The 18,426-nt window shown below is 48.0% G+C and overlaps 1 protein-coding gene across 1 annotated transcript in view; it reads left to right on the forward strand.

The window, feature by feature from the left end:
• Nucleotides 1–18,426, forward strand: part of LOC134354070 (uncharacterized) — a 137,104-nt gene that overhangs the window by 57,592 nt on the left and 61,086 nt on the right. Inside the window, exons 2-3 of the mRNA XM_063062808.1 lie at nucleotides 9,949–10,093; nucleotides 12,525–12,681. Of these exons, the coding sequence (XP_062918878.1) occupies nucleotides 10,032–10,093; nucleotides 12,525–12,681 (219 nt within the window). The 5' untranslated portion in view covers nucleotides 9,949–10,031. The remainder of the gene's footprint in view (nucleotides 1–9,948; nucleotides 10,094–12,524; nucleotides 12,682–18,426) is intronic.

Genomic DNA, 18,426 nt, shown 5'->3' on the forward strand with positions numbered 1-18,426 from the left:
CACTCCACCGTCCTCTGTAAGGAATCTGAATGTCCTCCCCGTGGAATGTGCGGGTTTGCCCAAAGTGCTCTGGTTTCCTCCCACCGTCCAGATTGTACCGGGTAGGTTAACTGGTCATTGTAAGTGGTCCCATGATGAAGGTAGTGTTAAATCGAGGTTGTGGGGTTGCTGGGTGACACGGCTGGAAGGACTGGGAGGGCCTATTGCACACTGTGTCATTAACTCCCCCCCCCCACCCACAGCCCCCACCACCTCACTTAGCAACACCCAATTAACCTGCCAACCCACACGCCTGTAGGATATGGGGGGGAAACTGAGGAGCTCTGAGGAAACCTGTGTATTCACAGGGAGGACGTGCAAACTCCACACAGACAGTGCCACAGGTCAGAATCGAACATGTGTCACTGGAACTGTGTGCTTCCTTCATTACCAAAATAATCGCACTTCAAAACGTACCTCGGGGTGGAGTTTCATGGGTCGCGTTTCAGGGGTGGAATTTTGGGGCTGGAGTCTGGACGTTGACAGAGACCAGACTGATGTAAAATAAATGTTTAACATCATCATTCCTACAGTTCTGATGAAAAAGCTCCAAAACCTGGGCTTCTGTACCTCCCTCTGCAAATGTATCTTCACTTCCTCACTTTAAGACCACTATCTGTGTGAATCGGAACTAACTTCTCCTCCTCGCTGACAATCAACAATGCCGCACCTCAGGGATGTGTGCTTAGCCCACTGCTCTATTCTCTCTGCACCCTCGACTGTGTGGCCAGGCACAGCTCGAATGCCATCTATGACTATTGTTGACAGAATTTTAGATGGGGGCAAGAGGGCATACAGGAGCGAGATATATCAGCTAGTTGAGTGGTGCTGTAGCCACAACCTTGCACATCATTAAGACCAAAGAACTGATTGTGGACTTTGGAAAGGGTCAGACAAGGGAACACACACCAGTCCTCGTAGAGGGATTTCCTGAGGAGACTGAGGTCCTTTAACATCTGCCGGACGATGCTGAGGATGTTCTACGAGTCTGTGGTGGTCAGTGCGATCATGTTTGCTGTTGTGTGCTGGGGCAGCAGGCTGAGGGTAGCAGACACCAACAGAATCAACAAACTCATTCGTAAGGCCAGTGATGTTGTGGGGATGGGACTGGACTCTCTCACGGTGGTGTCTGAAAAGAGGATGCTGTCCAAGTTGCATGCCATCTTGGACAATGTCTCCCATCTACTACATAATGTACTGGGTGGGCACAGGAGTACATTCAGCCAGAGACTCATTCCACCGAGATGCAACACAGAGCGTCATAGGAAGTCATTCCTGCCTGTGGCCATCAAACTTTACAACTCCTCCCTTGGAGGGTCAGACACCCTGAGCCAATAGGCTGGTCCTGGACTTATTTCCATCTGGCATAATTTACATATTGTTATTTAATTATTTAAGGTTTCATATTGCTATATTTGTACTCTATTCTTGGTTGGTGCAACTGTAATGAAACCTAATTTCCCTCGGGATCAATAAAGTATGTATGTCTATCTATCTATCTATCTAGAAGTAGAAAGAGTGAGCAATCTCAAGATCCTGGTGTCAACATCTCTGAGGATCTAACCTGGTCCCAACGTTATCAATGCAGCTACAAAGAAAGCAGGACAGCGGCTATGTTTCATTAGGAGTTTGAGGAGATTTGGTTTGTCGCCAAAGACACTCGCAAATTTCTGCAGATGTATCATTTAGAGCATTCTAACTGGCTGCATCTGCATCACTGCACAGGATCAAAGTAAGCTGCAGAAAGTTGCGAACTCAGTCCGCTCCATCATGGGCACTGGCCTCCCCTGTATCCTGGACATCTTCAAGGAGCGATGCCTCAAAAAGGCGTGTCCATCATTAAGGACCCCCATCACCCAGGACATGCCCTCTTCTCATTGCTACCATCAGGAAGGAGGTACAGAAGCCTGAAGGCACACACTCAATGATTCAGGAACAGCTCCTTCCCCTCTGCCGTCTGAGTTCTGAATGGACGTTGAATCCACAAACACTACCTCAATACTTTCCCCCCTCTTTTTGCACTACTCATTTAATTTAATTTTTAAAATATGTATATACTTACTGTAATTTACAACAACAATAATGTTTTTACGATTATGTATTGCATTGTACTGCTTCTGCATAACAACATATTTCACCACATATGCCGGTGATACTGGACCTGATCCTGATTCTGATACGTGAGCCTTGAAACTTCGTCTCCTTGCTGAGCAGACAATCCCTCCTGTTCCTGTCATGAACAAAGAAGATACGACACAAGCGAACATCTCTGCCAGGCTGATTGTTTCCATCGGCGAGGGGTCTCTCTCTCGAGAGGGAGTTCAATACCTCAAGCTCTCTGGCCAGCTCACTGGAACGTTTCAGCGCCACTGACCGAACACAACCAGTAGAGGGCGACAGAGGCTTCAAATCCGGATTCACCAGCGATCTCGATTTCAGCCCCTTGTCTATTTCACACCCCCCACCCCCAGCTCTACTTCACCCATCCTCCCTCTCCCGGTTTCACCTAGCACCTGCCACCTCATACTTCTTCCTCCCCTCCCCCCACCTTCACACTCTGACCCCTTCCTGTCCAGTCCTGAGGAAGGGTCTCAGCCCGAAACGTCGATCGACTGTTTACTCTTCTCCATAGACGCTGCCCGGCCTGCTGAGTTCCTCCAGCATTTTAGAACATAGAACATAGAATAGTACAGCACAGTACAGGCCCTCCGGCCCACAATGTTGTGCCGACCCTCAAACCCTGCCTCCCATATAAGCCCCCACCTTAGATTCCTCCATATACCTGTCTAGTAGTCTCTTAAACTTCACTAGTGTATCTGCCTCCACCATTGACTCAGGCAGTGCATTCCACACACCAACCACTCTCTGAGTAAAAAACCTTCCTCTAATATCCCCCTTGAACTTCCCACCCCTTACCTTAAAGCCATGTCCTCTTGTATTGAGCAGTGGTACCCTGGGGAAGAGGCGCTGGCTATCCACTCTATCTATTCTTCTTATTATCTTGTACACCTCTATCATGTCTCCTCTCATCCTCCTTCTCTCCAAAGTTTAAAGCCCTAGCTCCCTTAATCTCTGATCATAATGCATACTTTCTAAACCAGGCAGCATCCTGGTAAATCTCCTCTGTACCCTTTCCAATGCTTCCACATCCTTCCTGTAGTGAGGTGACCAGAACTGGACACAATACTCCAAGTGTGGCCTAACCAGAGTTTTATAGAGTTGCATCATTACATCGCGACTCTTAAACTCTATCCCTCGACTTATGAAAGCTAACACCCCATAAGCTTTCTTAACTACCCTATCTACCTGTGAGGCAACTTTCAGGGATCCGTGGACATGTACCCCGAGATCCCTCTGCTCCTCCACTCTACCAAGTATCCTGCCATTTACTTTGTACTCTGCCTTGGAGTTTGTCCTTCCAAAGTTTACCACCTCACACTTCTCCGGGTTGAACTCCATCTGTCACTTCTCAGCCCACTTCTGCATCCTATCAATGTCTCAACAATCTTCTACACTATCTACAACACCACCAATCTTTGTGTCGTCTGCAAACTTGTCAACCCAGCCTTCTACCCCCACATCCAGGTCGTTAATAAAAATCACGAAAAGACTTTGAGTGCGTTGCTTTGGATTTCCAGTGTCTGCAGATTTTGAAGCGGAGTGAGTTTGAGGAGACCATGCACACACCACCCAGTAACTCATATATTTAATTCCAGCGCAGTCACGGGACAATTTACCAATTAAACGGTGCGTCTTTGGACTCTGGGAGGAAACCGGGGCACCCGGAGGAAACCCACGCGCTCAAGGGAAGGACGTACAAACTTCTGACAGAACTCAGAGCTCTGGCACCTCAGGCTGTAAGAGCATCGCACTAACTGCTACGCTACCATGGCGCCCTAGATTACATTCGCTTTATTTGTCACGTCGACGTGAAAACATCAAAGCAGGGAAATGTGTCGTTTGCTTCAATGACCAAGGATGACCGGGGGGTGGGGGTGGGGGCAGCCCGCAGGTGTCGCCAGGCTTCCGGTGCCAACGTAGCGTGCCCACAACTCACGGACCCAAACTTGTACGTCTTTGGACTCTGGGAGGAAACTGGAACACCCGGTGGAAACCCACACGTTCATGGGGAGACCACACAAACTCCTTACAAACCGCAATGGGAATCGAGCCCGGGTCGCTGGCGCTACGAAGCATTACTCTAATCGCTATGTGACCGTGCTGCCCGCAAACCCGTCATCCCCACCCCCCCACCCCCAGGTCCCACCCCTCCCCCGCATGCTAGGAGCAACTTGCAGCGGCCTGATTGTCCGACTCATTCCTCCATCTCTGGAACGTGGGCAGAAGCCGGAGCACCCGGAGGAAACCCAAGTGGCGGCAGGGGGAGCCTGCAGACTCCGCCTGGACAGCCCCGGAGGTCAGGATCGAACCTGGTCCCTGGAGTTGTGAGGCAGAAGTTCACAGACTCATGCGCTCCCCTTTGGAACCAGAGCTTTTCACCAGCAGAGCAGTTTTCTTTCGTGGTGGAACCCACAAGATGCTGAGAAACTCAACGGGTCAGGCAGCATCTGTGGAGGAAAATAAACTGTTGCTATTTCAAGTTGGAAAACTTCATTCAGAAGGACCTCGAACCAAAATACGACTGTCCATATCCTTTCACGGATGCTGCCTGAGTTCCTCTAGCACAGGGGTCCCCAACTAACCTGGGCTCCGTGGACCCATAAGGCCACAAGACATAGGAGCAAAATTAGGCCATTTGAACCATTGAGTTTGCTCCGCCATTTCATGATGATGATGATGATGATGACCACAATGATGATGATGACGATGATGGTGATGATGATGATGACCACAATGATGATGATGATGATGATGACGGCGACGACGGTGATGATGATGATGATGATGATGGTGATGATGATGATGATGGTGGTGATGATGATGATGATGATGATGATGCCGTCAACTCAGGCCTGAGAGGCCAGCGTCAGGCATTTTCATGCCTTGCAAGGCACGGATCGGAAGGCTGTGTGGGGCGCCACTCCATGCACAGACATTTTGCAGTATTTTTCTTTATTTTACGAGGTCAAGTTGCAAGCTTAACACTCAACTCAGCACGGATGGAAAGTGTACTTGGGAGCTGCCCGACTGGATTCGAACCCGGGAACCTCCATTCCGGAGTCCGGCGCTGATGTCACTGTGCCACCATAGCTGGTACTTTTTTTCCTTCCTCCTCAACCCCAGTTCCCCGTAACCTTTGATACCGTGTCCAATCAAGAACCTATCAATTTCTGCCTTAAGTACACCCAACGACCTGGCCTCCACAACTGCATGTGGCAACAAATTCACCACCCTTTGGCTAAGGAAATTTCTCCACATCTCTGTTTTGAAAAGGCGCCCCTCTATCCTGAGGCTGTGCCCTCTTGTCCTAGACTCTCCCCTCAGTTAATAGTAGGGGTCCATGGCATGAAGAAGGTTGGGATGTCCTGCTCTAGCATTTCTTATGTTACTTCAGATTCCAGCATCTGCAGACTCCTGGGTCTTCCCGTGTGGTGGAGATGTGTGACTCCTTCACCATGCGGGATTCCACACTGCCGGACAGACCACGGAAGATGCGAGTTCCCCTCCGCTTACGCTTCCACTCACGCCCGCGTGTTTCCCAGCCACGGAGGCTGAGCCGGCCTGGAAGAGAACCCGGGCAAGTGCCGAGGTGGGTAATGGATATCCACTGCCCACCTCACTCCCAGGGACACGGCCATTCCTACAAACGTACCGGGGAGAGCATCCTGACAGGTGTCACTGGAACGTGGAGTCAGCTAGCTTCCTAGCGAGCTGAACCCTCCCACCATCGACGACATGTCCAAAAGGTGGTGCCTCAAAAAGTTGGCGTTCGCCATCTGGGACCCTCACCATCTGGGCAATGCCCTCTTCTCAAAACTACCACTGAGGAGGAGATACAGGAGCCTGAAAACCTTCACTCTACAGTTTAGAAACAGCTTCTTCCCCTCCACCGTCAGATTTCTGGATGGTCCATGAACCCATAGGCAGTACCTCATATTCTGATTTCTTTTTGCACTAATTATTTGTTTGTATCTTGTTTATTTATTTACTTATTGTAACTTATGTTGGCTGCCCGTCCTATCCAACAATGACAGGAGACCTATACGGGAGTGTTGGGCCCGTGGCCAAGTGGTTAAGGCGTTTGTCTAGATGTGGCAGTGTGTTTGTGTTTGTGTCTTTGAGCAATCACACATTGCTCTAGTCTGTGTGAGGAGTGGCGCCCCACACAGACTTCCAATCTGCGCCTTGTAAGGCATGAAAATGCCCGACGCGGACCTCTCATGATCTGAGCCGACGTTCCCTCCTATGCCGGAGAGTTTTTAAAGAGCGAAAGCCCTTGCACTGTACAGCAGTTCCACTCTCTCAACCTCAGAAGTCCGGGTCCAGGGGTACGAACAAACGTCACAAACTGGGGTCTTGCAGTGGACGACCACGATGTCTGCTGTGCCTTGTCGTGCGCTCCGCTCTCCACGGAGCGCGGCAGAACCGCCTTCCTCGGCGTATAGGATCTCGTCCATCCAGCCCGCCAGAGCTGACTTCACATGCTGGGACAGGTATATCCCTGTCTCACCGGGGTATGAGGCCGCCGGCTACCCTCAGCTGATTTAGCCCGCCTGTGGAAGCGGTGTGCCGGGGTGTGGCCGTCGTCCCCACGCAGACAGGTTCTCAGAGCCGCGTGTCCGGCGGGGACCAAAGCCGGGTGAGCCGCCCCGGAATGGACACGTCAAGCCCCTTCACCAGAGGTGCTACCCCTCCCTGAACTCCCTGCTGCACTGTACCTCCACCTCAAAAAACAAACAGGGTTCATGACAGTGACGATAAACCGGATTCCGATGCGTATTCAGTACACGCCAAGCGGATTCGTGGTTGCGTGAGGCGTGCGAGGCGGAGAGGGGCAGATGAGCGAGTGATCCAGAGGGTACAAGAGGCGTGAGAGATGCCGGGGGAGGGAGACGATTACTGGGGACAGTCCTCGGCTTCAGCCACCCAAACAGAGGTACTGTCAGGAGCTGTGGAGACAACACCCCTCCAACGGAGTCCAGAGAATTCTACTCCAGCACAGGTCTCGACTGACCATTGACCTACTCCACTGATAGACACTTTAATTATAGAACCCTTCTTATTCTTATTCGAGTTGCTTTGCACTATCAACCCAATTATTAATACCGTTAATGTATATTAATTTATGTACCCTAAATTATAGCACTGCTTGAATAAATGTTACCTTATTTCTCTTAATTATCCTGTCACATAATCCACTATCTTACCTAACATAAATATGGGAACATCACACAAATTAATTACCTTAATTAGCCTAATTGTAGCATTCTCATCATTATTATTACCTTATTTACCTTAATGCTGGTGCCCCATAAAACCACCTAAATGATAGAAACATTATTACCTGATTTATCCTAATAGACGTCTTACTAATTCACCATAAAGTTGAGCCTCATTAATTTTATTAATTATCTTAATAAATTGTGACACAAATTTCCCCAATTCCAGAGCTGCAGTTACTTGTTTTTTTCTGAGAGAATGTTTCTGACTGATGGCAAGGCCCTGTTAGTGTTCTCCCTGCCTGTACTGTGGGGGTGTTTGTGTCCCTGTCTGTACTATAGGAGTGTGTGTACACATACAGGGGGTTGGGACCGATGGTGGTCCAATGTTTACTTTCAGGGGGTTGGGGCAGGTAGAGATCCAATGGTCATATTCAGGAGTTTTAATTGGGATGGGGCAGTTGAAAGACAAAAGGGTTTCCTTGGTGTCTGGGACACAGGTGCGTGGAAGTGTAACTTAGGGTGGGCGTTGCTTGCAAAATTCTATGAATGTCTTGTATCTAACGGACTCTCACAACAAAGGACACCAGCCCACTTTCAGACCCCACCTGTGCCCCTCACCGTCTCCAGTCCAACTATCCCTCTCACTTTATCCTTTTTTCTCACTGATACACACATTCCCTTTCGTATCCCTCTCTCTCTCTCTGTCTGCCTCTCTTTTTCTCAGTCTCTCTGCCTCTCTTTCTCTCTGAATTTATGTGTGTGTGTGTTTCTGCATGTGTGGATATTTGTCTCTGACTTTCTCTCTCTCTCTCAGTGCCTCACTCTCTGTTTCTCTGTGTGTGTCTGTGTCCGTGTCTCGCTCTGCATCTCTCTCTCTCTCGGTCGATCTCTCATTCTGGCTCCCTGTGTGTGTGTGTCTATGAATATCTCTCTCTCCCTCTTTTTGTCTATCTATCTCTCTGTCTCTCTTTCTCTCAATCTGTCTCTCTTTCTCTCTCTCTCTGCCTGTATTACTGTTTTATGTCTCCCTCTGTCTCCATCCCTCTATCTCTCCAATCATACACTTTCTGTCCTTCTTCCTCCCATTCCACTTACTCTATCCCCTCTGCCTCTCCCACCCACAGCCCCTTCCCATTCCCCCTCTCTCTCTCCCACGCCTCCCCCGCCAGTCTCTCTCCCATCCTTTGTGGCCAAATGTGCGGATGATACGAGGATAGGTCCGGGGACAGGTAGTGTTGAGAAAGCAGATTGGAGGAATGAGTGAAGAAGTGGCAGATGGAATGTAGGGAAGGTCATGCGGTTTGGTAGAAGGAACAAAGTCGTAGACTAATTTCGAAATGGGGAGAAAATCCAAAAATCAGAGTGCAGAGGAACTTGGAAGTCCTTGTGCATGGTTCCCTACAGGTTAACTTGCAGGTTGAGTCAATGGTAAAGGAAGCCAAATGCAATGTTAATGTTCATCTCAAGAGGACTAAAATCTAAGCACAGGGTTGTCATGCTGAGGCTTTGTAAGGCATTGGTCAGACCACACTTGGAGTATTGTGAGCAGTTTTATCAAAGAAAGGATATGCTGGTATTGGAGAGGGTCCAGAGAAGGTTCATGAGCATGACTCTAGGAATGAAAGAGTTCATGAACGAGGACCATTTGGTGGCTCTGGGCCTGTACTCACTGGGGTTTAGAAGAATGAAAGGGGATCTCATTGAAACCTATCGAATATTGAAAGACCTAGACAGAGTGAATGTTTCCTATAATGGGGGAGTCTAGGACCGCATCCTTAGAACAGAGGGATATCCAGTTAGAGCAGAGATGAAAGGAGTTTCTTTAACCAGAGGGTAGTGAATCTGAGGAATTCATTACCTCAGCTGGCTGAGGAGGCCAAACCCCTGAGTATATTTGAAGCTGAGGTTGATAGGTTCTTGATTATTCAGGGTGTCTAAGGTTATGGGGAGAAGGCAGGAGAATGGGCTTTAATGGGATAATAAATCAGCCATAGAAACATAGATACATAGAAAATAGGTGCAGGAGTAGGCCATTTGGCCCTTCGAGCCTGCACCACCATTCAGTATAATCATGGCTGATCATCCAACTCAGAACCCTCTACCTGCCTTCTCTCCATACCCCCTGATCCCTTTAGCCACAAGGGCCATATCTAACTCCCTCTTAAATATAGCCAATGAACTGGCCTCAACTGTTTGCTGTGGCAGAGAATTCCACAGATTCACCACTCTCTGTGTGAAGAAGTTTTTCCTAATCTCGGTCCTAAAAGGCTTCCCCTTTATCCTCAAACTGTGACCCCTCATTCTGGACTTCCCCAACATCGGGAACAATCTTCCTGCATCTAGCCTGTCCAACCCCTTTAGAATTTTATATGTTTCAATCAGATCCCCCCTCAATCTTCTAAATTCCAGTGAGTATAAGCCTAGTCGATCCAGTCTTTCATCATATGAAAGTCCTGCCATCCCAGGAATCAATCTGGTGATGGATTGGTGGCACAGATTTGATGGGCCAAATGGCCTAATTCTGCTCCTATGGTCTCCTCCCACTCACTCTGCTTCTCTCTGGCAGAAACAAGAGAAAACCTGCAGACGCTGGAAATCCGAGCAACACACACAGAATGCAGGAGGAACTCAGCAGGCCGGGCAGCGTCTATGGAGAAGAGTGAACAGTCGATCGACGTTTCGGGCCGAGATCCTTCATCAGGACTGGACAGGTAGGGGAGAAGTCAGAGTAAGAAGGTGGGGGCAGGGGAGGAAGAGGTACGAGGTGGCAGGTGCTAGGTGAAACCAGGAGAGGAAGAGAGGTGAAGTAAAGAGCTGGGAAGTTGATTGATGAGAGAGATAAGAGACTGGAGAAGGGCTGAAATCCAGATCGCTCTGGTGGATCTGAATTTTAAGCCTCTGTCGCCCTCTCCTGGCTGTGTTCAGTCAGTGGCGCTGAAACGTTCCAGTGAGCTGGCCAGAGAACAAAGTGCCAAAGTCCCCTCTCCAGAGGCCCCTCACCGACGGAAACTATCAGCCTGCCAGAGATGTTCCCGTGTTGTTCATGACAGGAACAGGAAGGATTGTCCACTCAGCAAGGAGACAAAGTTTCAAGGCTCACGTATCAGAATCAGTGTAATACATAGTAATAAAATATTATTGTTATTGTAAATTACAGTAAAGTTATTTATTTATATACACACATTTTAATTCCATATCCCATTCCCATTCTGACATGTCTATCCACGGCCTCCTCTACTGTAAAGATGAAGCCACACTCAGGTTGGAGAAACAACACCTTATATTCTGTCTGGGTAGCCTCCAACCTGATGGCATGAACATCGACTCCTTTAACTTCCGCTAAGGCCCCACCTCCCCCTCGTACCCCATCCGTTATTTATATACACACATTCTTTCTCTCTCTCTCCTTTTTCTCCCTCTGTCCCTCTGAATATACCCCTTGCCCATCCTCTGGGTCCCCCCCCCCCACCCCGTCTTTCTTCCCGGACCTCCTGTCCCATGATCCTCTCGTATCCCCTTTTGCCTATCACCTGTCCAGCTCTTGGCTCCATCCCTCCCCCTCCTGTCTTCTCCTATCATTTTGGATCTCCCCCTCCCCCTCCCACTTTCAAATCTCTTACTAGCTCTTCCTTCTGTTAGTCCTGACAAAGGGTCTCGGCCTGAAACGTCGACTGTACCTCTTCCTAGAGATGCTGCCTGGCCTGCTGCGTTCACCAGCGACTTTGATGTGTGTTGCGTAAAGTTAAATAAGTCGAGCACCTTCGCTCCGTCCGCCACATCAGACAGGATCTCCCAATAGCCACCCACTTCAACTCTGCCTCACATTCCCATTCAGATATGTTCATACATGGCCTCCTCTACTGACATGATGAGGCTAAACTCAGGTTGGAGGAGCAACACCTCATATACCGTCTGTATAGTCTCCAGCCCCTTGGTATTCTCCACCTTCTGGTAGTTCCCTCCCCTTATCCCTATTTCACTCTGCCCCCTCCCACAGCTGCCTACCTCCTCCTTCTTGGTTCCGCCTCCTTCTACTACCTATTGTGTTTTCCCCTATTCCTTCTTCACCTTTCCTGCCTCTTCCCTCCCCCACCCCTTTATCTTTCCCCTTACTGGTTTTTCACCTGGAACCTACCAGCCTTCTCCTTCCCACCCTCCCCCCACCTTCTTTATAGGGCCTCTGCCCCTTCCCTCTTCAGTCCTGACGAAGGGTTCCGGCCCGAAACGTTGACCGATCTTTTCCACTGATACTGCCTGACCTGCTGAGTTCCTCCAGTGTGTTGTGTGTGTTGCTTTGACCCCAGCATCTGCAGAGAATTTTGTGTTTAAAAATAAGTGTCACCCACTTATGACAGAGATGAAGCTTATCTTTATTCTCCAGAGCAACAGATACAAAATACTGGAGGGTCTCAGCAGGTCAGGCAGCATCTATGGAGAGGAATAAACAGTCAACGTTTTGGGTTGAGACCCTTCATGAGGACTTGTGTGTGCTCTGGATTTTCCAGCATCTGCAGAACCCTTGGGTTTACTTTCCAGTGTTGGTTGGTTTTTGGAGCTCTCTTACTCAAAATCTGATTTTTTTAAATCAGGTGGGAAGAGGGAGAGAGATACCACGAACGGGAGGGGTACCAGGGGGCAGCACCAGCCCATGAGTCCTGACGAAGGGTCTCGGCCCAAAACATCAACTGTACCTCTTCCTAGAGATGCTGCCTGGCCTGCTGCATTCACCAGCAACTTTGATGTGTGTGGCTTGAATTTCCGGCATCTGCAGAATTCCTGGTGACCAGCCCATCATCGAAGGTACCACCAGGGGGCAGCACCAGCTATCACAGTAGGTGCCAGCAAGTGGCAGCACCAACCCATCACTGAAGGTGCCACCAGTCCATCACTGAAGATGCCAGCAGAGGGCAGCACCAGCCCATCACTGTAGGTGCCAGCAGAGGGCAGCAATTATTCAATATCAGTTTCTGTGGTATGTTTGAACCTTAGGACTTTTCACAGGTCCTGGAGGTCCACATGGTTAGAAAGTGCCACCATAGCTCCTTATATAGAAAAGGAGGCCTTTCAGCCCATTGTGTTTATGCTGGCTCACAGAACAATCTGATTTCTGCACTAATTTCCTTGTATCTATGCTCCCATTAGTCCTACCCCTCACCCACCCCGCAGGGGCAACTTACAGTGGACAATTAACCCACGACCCTCACGCTTTTGGGATGTGGAAGAAAACAGGAGCACCCAGAAGAAACTCCACACCACCACAGGGAGGACCTGCAAGCTCCACACAAGACAGCTTCTGAAGGTCAGGACTGAGGCAACAGCTCTATTAACTTAGTCACTGTTCCACTCTCTCCAAAGCCTTCCGTAGTGACTCCCGGATTTGGTCACAGCACTTCAGAAGACATCAGAGAGGGAATTTTATCCAGCATGTAAAGAGGGATCTCGTGGTCCAAGCCCAGAGCTCCCTGAAAGTGTCTACACAGGCAGAAAACATGGTGAAGAAGATATAGGGCATGGGTGGCCATCAGTGGTTGGGGCACTCAGTATAAGAGTAAAGAAGTTAGTTGCATCTATATAAAACTTTGTTTGGACCGCTTTTGGAATATAGTACGAATCTGTGGTTGCCCCATCACAGGAGGTTTTGGAGAGAGTGCAGAAGATGTTCACTAGCATGCTGTCTGGATTAGAGGGTCTGAGATATAAGGAGAGATTGGACAAAAGCAGAGATGGTGCTCGGTGCTCGGTGTCGGAGGCTCGAAGTTTTCGGACGACTCAGAGTCGGACTGTGGTCGGGCATGGCAGGGAGAGTTTTCTTCCTTCTCCCGTCTGCGTGAGATGTGGGACTTTCGAGAGACTTTGAACCTTTTTCTACCGTGCCCATGGCCTGTTCTTCATCAAGTTATGGTATTGTTGCACTGTTGTAACTATATGTTATAATTTTGTGGTTTTTGTCAGTTTTTCAGTCTTGGTCTGTCCTGTGTTTCTGTGATATCACACCATCATTTCTTAATGCATGCATTACTAAACGACAATAAAAGAGGACTGCGTGTCCTCATAATCTAATCTAATCTAATCTAAACTAGAATTGATCTTTTTTCTGAAGCGTCGAAGGCTGAGGAGAGGCATGCTAGAAGTTTATAAAACTATGATCAGTAGGCTTTGATAAGATTGACAGGATCTCTCTCCCAGGGTAGAAATGTCATATACTGAGGGTGTTCATTCAGGGTGAGAGGGGGAAGGATTAAGGGGGATCTGAGGCGCAAATTTTCTTAGAGGGAGGCGAGTTCTGGACTGGGCTGCCAGGGATACGACAGAGACACTGAATAGGATGTTAGACAGACACGTAAAAATGCAGGGAACAGGGTGAAATTGTACAGGCAGAGGGGACTGAGTTTAATTTAGGGTCATGTTCAGCACAGGCATAAAGGATACAGATAAAAGATTAAAAACACAAGAAAGTTTGCAGACGCTTAAAATCCAAAGCAGCAGTGCGCACACACACACACAAAATGCTGCAGAAGCTCAGCAGGTCAGGCAGCGTCTATGAAAGTGAATAACGTTTTGTACCAAGACCCTCCATTGGGGTCTCAGCCTGAAACGTCGACTGTTTATTCATTTCCACAGATGCAGCCTGACCTGCTGAGTTCCGCCAGCACATTGTGTGTGTTGCTTGAGATAATAAGATTAGCTTTATCTGTCAATAGACAATAGACAATAGGTGCAGGAGTAGGCCATTCAGCCCTTCGAGCCAGCACCGCCATTCACTGTGATCATGGCTGATCATCCACAATCAGTACCCTGTTCCTGCCTTCTCCCCATATCCCTTCACTCTGCTATCTTTAAGAGCTCTATCTAACTCTTTCTTGAAAGAATCCAGAGAATTGGCCTCCACTGCCTTCTGAGGCAGAGCATTCCACAGAACCACAACCCGCTGTGTGAAAAAGTTTTTCCACAACTCAGTTCTAAATTGTCTACCCCTTATTCTTAAACTGTGGCCTCTGGTTCTGCCCCCCCACCAACATCCGGAACATGTTTCCTGCCTCTAGCATGTCCAATCCCTTAATAATCTTATATGTTTCAATCAGATCCCCTCTCATCCTTCTAAATTCCAGTGTATACAAGCCCAGTCGCTCCAATCTTTCAACATATGACAGTCCCACCATCCCGGGAATTAACCTCGTGAACCTACGCTGCACTCCCTCAATAGCAAGAATGTTCTTCCTCAAATTTGGAGACCAAAAATGTACACTTCAAAGCGTACAGTGATAGGCATTGTTTAGGTCAAATCAGCGGGCATAATGTTCAGCTGCCCTCAAGTTTTGCTCTGCTTCTGGAGTCAACATAGCATGCCCAGAGCTCATTAACCCATTGGACTGTGGGAGGAAACAGGAGCACCCGGAGGAAACCCACGCGGTCAGGGGGAGAACGTACAAACTCCTTACGGGCAGCGGCGGGAATCGAACCGAGGTTGCTGGCGCTGTAAAACGATTGCACTTAGGGCTGCGCTAGTGTGCTGCTGTCATGATGGGCCGAAGGGCCTGGTCCTGTTCTGTGGTAACACAACCACTCACCTCTGTCCGGGAACTGGGGAGTGTCAAGTACAGAAGGGACCAGAGCTGAGGCAGTGAGTGATACGGAGATGTCGCCAAGACAGAGGACCGAGATCACAGTTCACACAACATCGATTTATTGCATATTACACAGATTGAAGAACCACAACATGGACAGGGTGCCATCAGGCTCCCTGCACAGACAGACACGAAGCAAACAGTAAAGCTTCTAGTCAACAGGATGACCACAAAACTAGTTACAGCTGAACACAGGAGTGGCGGCGACCTCCGCTGGGGCCAGGCTCTCGCCAGCTCACCTTCTCTCAATTCTTGCCTCTCCAGTGTTTCCCCTTCTTTGCTTTACCTGCAAGTGAAGGAAGAGATAAGTTAATTCCACGTGGGATGGAGCAGAAAGCTAACCAGGCCTCGTTTGACCACAGATAGGAAAGGGTGAGTATTAGTGATGATTTGTTTAGTTAGGTGTACTGTTACCAGTCAAGACATCTGTCTATTCTAACAGCATTTTCCTGCATTAAGCGTATATCCCTCCACTGCTTCCCCATCCAAATTCGTGCCCACGTGCCCTTTTAGCACTGTAATCGTATCTGCTTCAACCGTCTCCTCTGGCAATTCCTTTTGTTGAGCCGTTGGTTTGAAAGCTCATTTTTAAACCACGAAAGAGCAAGAAGTCGTTTTATTTTATTCCTTCCTAAACCTGGGTTCTAAGTGTTTCCACTCCAATTCTGAGTGAAAGTGAAGCATTTTGAAAAGCCTCTTCTACAACCTCCAGCCTTGAACAACATTGATCTACAAATGCCCATTGATACACAACCCATTGACCTACCACAGCCCAGAGATGCCCCAAACTTCTCCATTTTCCTTGATGTAGATTTAAGATTGATTTAAATCTGTGCATATTCATTATTATAGATTAAAAATATTTTCAGCCAGCTGAACAAATTTCTTTGCAAACAATTGCATTTTACTGCCTGTTGAGATCTAAGAGCACATCTTTCATTTCCTGTGCCTGGTTATAACAATGGGCTTTGGTAGATCAATGGATTGTGCATCAATGGGCTTTGGTAGATCAATGGATTGTGTATCAATGGGTTTTGGTAGATCAATGGGTTGTGTATCAATGGGCTTTGGTAGATCAATGGATTGTGTATCAATGGGCTTTGGTAGATCAATGGGTTGTGTATCAATGGGCTTTGGTAGATCAATGGGTTGTGTATCAATGGGCTTTGGTAGATCAATGGGTTGTGTATCAATGGGCTTTGGTAGATCAATGGGTTGTGTATCAATGGGCTTTGGTAGATCAATGGGTTGTGTATCAATGGGCTTTGGTAGATCAATGGGTTGTGTATCAATGGGCTTTGGTAGATCAATGGGTTGCGTATCAATGGGCTTTGGTAGATCAATGGATTGTGCATCAATGGGCTTTGGTAGATCAATGGGTTGTGTATCAATGGGCTTTGGTAGATTAATGGGCTGTGTACCAAAGGGCTGTGGTATATTGCAAAATAGTATATTGCTTGTTGCATCTATTTAAAACTTTGGTCAAGCCAGATTTGAATATCATGTGAGGTTTTGATCTCCTCATTACAATATAACATAAGACAGGATCATAATTAGGCCATTTGGCCCATCAATTTTGCAACAGCATTCCACGATTTGTTATCTCTCTGATTAAGGTTCTCTTGCCTTCTTTCCTTCGGCACCCTGCTATTTAAGAACCTATCAACTTCTGCTTTGAGTATACAGTACTCAATAACTTGGTCTCCACAGCCTCTGAGGCAATGAATCTCACAGCTCTGGCCAAAGAAATTCCTCCTCACTTCTCTTCCAAAGCGGCGTGCGTTTATTCCAAGGCTGTACATTCGGGTTGGTCCTAGACACTGGCACTATTGAAAACATACTCTCCACATCCACTCCACCTAGGCCTCTCAATATTTGGTAGATCTCAATGAGGTTGACCTTCCCCCCACCCCCCACCCCACACAGTTCTTATAAATTCCAACGAGTACAGGCCCAGAGCCATCAAACACTCCTCGTATGTTAACCCTTTCATTCCCAGGATCATCCTCATGAATCTTATCTGGACCCTCTTCAACGCCAGCACATCCTTTCTTAGAAAAGGGGCCCAATACTGCTCACAATACTCCAAAATCATTCTGGCCAATGCCTTATAAAAGCATTACGTCTTTGCTTTTACATTCCAGTGCTCTAAAATTGAATGCTAACATTGTATTTGCCTTCCTTACCACTGACTCAGCCTGCATCCTGCACTTGGACTTCCATGTCCCTTTGCAGCTCCAATTTTTGAATTCACTCCCTGTTTAGAAATAGTCTACATTTTCATTCTTTCTACCAAAGTGCATGGCCATATGCTTCCCTATATCATGTTCCACATATTCCATTCTTTGCCCATTCTCCTGATCTATCCAAATCCTTCTGCTCCTTGGACACGACCTGCTCCTCCAGCTGTCTTTGCATTGTCCACATACTTGGCCACAAAGCCATCAATTCCATCATACAGCAAAGATGTGGGGGCTTTGGAGAGACTGCAGAAGAGGTTCATAGGATGCCACAACCTGAACCATAAGGAGCGGCTGGAAAAACTTGGCTTGCTTTCCCAGAAGCACAGGAGGCAGAGGGGAGACTTGATAATGATTGTCAGAGGGATAGGTGATGTCGAGAGTCAGAATATTTTCTCCCAGTCAAATACGAAGGGGCGAATTGAGAGAGGTGAGAGGGGGAGTGTTTACAGGAGATGTATGGGGCAAGTTTTTTTTATTCAGAGTGTGATAGGTACTGGAACAGGCTGCCAGGAGTGGTGGTGGAAGCAGATACAACATGGAGTTCAACATGCGGTGATCATTTCTCCTTCCGGTAAATAAATCCGCCCCTCCTTCCTTCCTTTATTCCCTACTCTAACTTTTTACCTCTTCTAACCTGCTTATCAGTCCCTCTGGGTCACCTCCTCCTCCCCTTTCTCCCATGGTCCACTCTCCTCTCCTATCAGATTCCTCCATCTCCAGCTCTTTCCCTTTCCCACCCACCTGACTTCACCTATTACCATCCAGCTATCTTCCTTCCCCTCCCCTCTCCTTTCTATTCTGGCACCTTCCCCCATCCTTCACAGAGTCTTTACAGAAGTATAGTCCTTTCCAGGAAACCAGAATACCCAGAGGAAGACTATGTGGTCAAGGGTAGTTCCTCGCAGGCAGTGATGGGAATCGAACCCAGGCCGCCTGTACTGTGAACTGTTGTGCTAACCACTACACCACTGAGACACCTTAGGTATTGACGCTGCCTGACTGCTGAGTTCCTCCAACGTTTTCTGCATGTTGCTCTAGATTTCCAGCATCTGCAGAATCTCTTGTATTTAAACAAAGGACAGATAGAGGCTTTTTAGCCCCAGCTTAGAAATGTCAAATACCAGCGGGCAAAAGTTTAAGGGGGGAGAGAGAAAGAGTTCAGAGGAGATTTATTTG

Source organism: Mobula hypostoma, chromosome 11, assembly GCF_963921235.1.
Source record: "Mobula hypostoma chromosome 11, sMobHyp1.1, whole genome shotgun sequence".
NCBI classification, from domain to species: Eukaryota; Metazoa; Chordata; class Chondrichthyes; order Myliobatiformes; family Myliobatidae; genus Mobula; species Mobula hypostoma.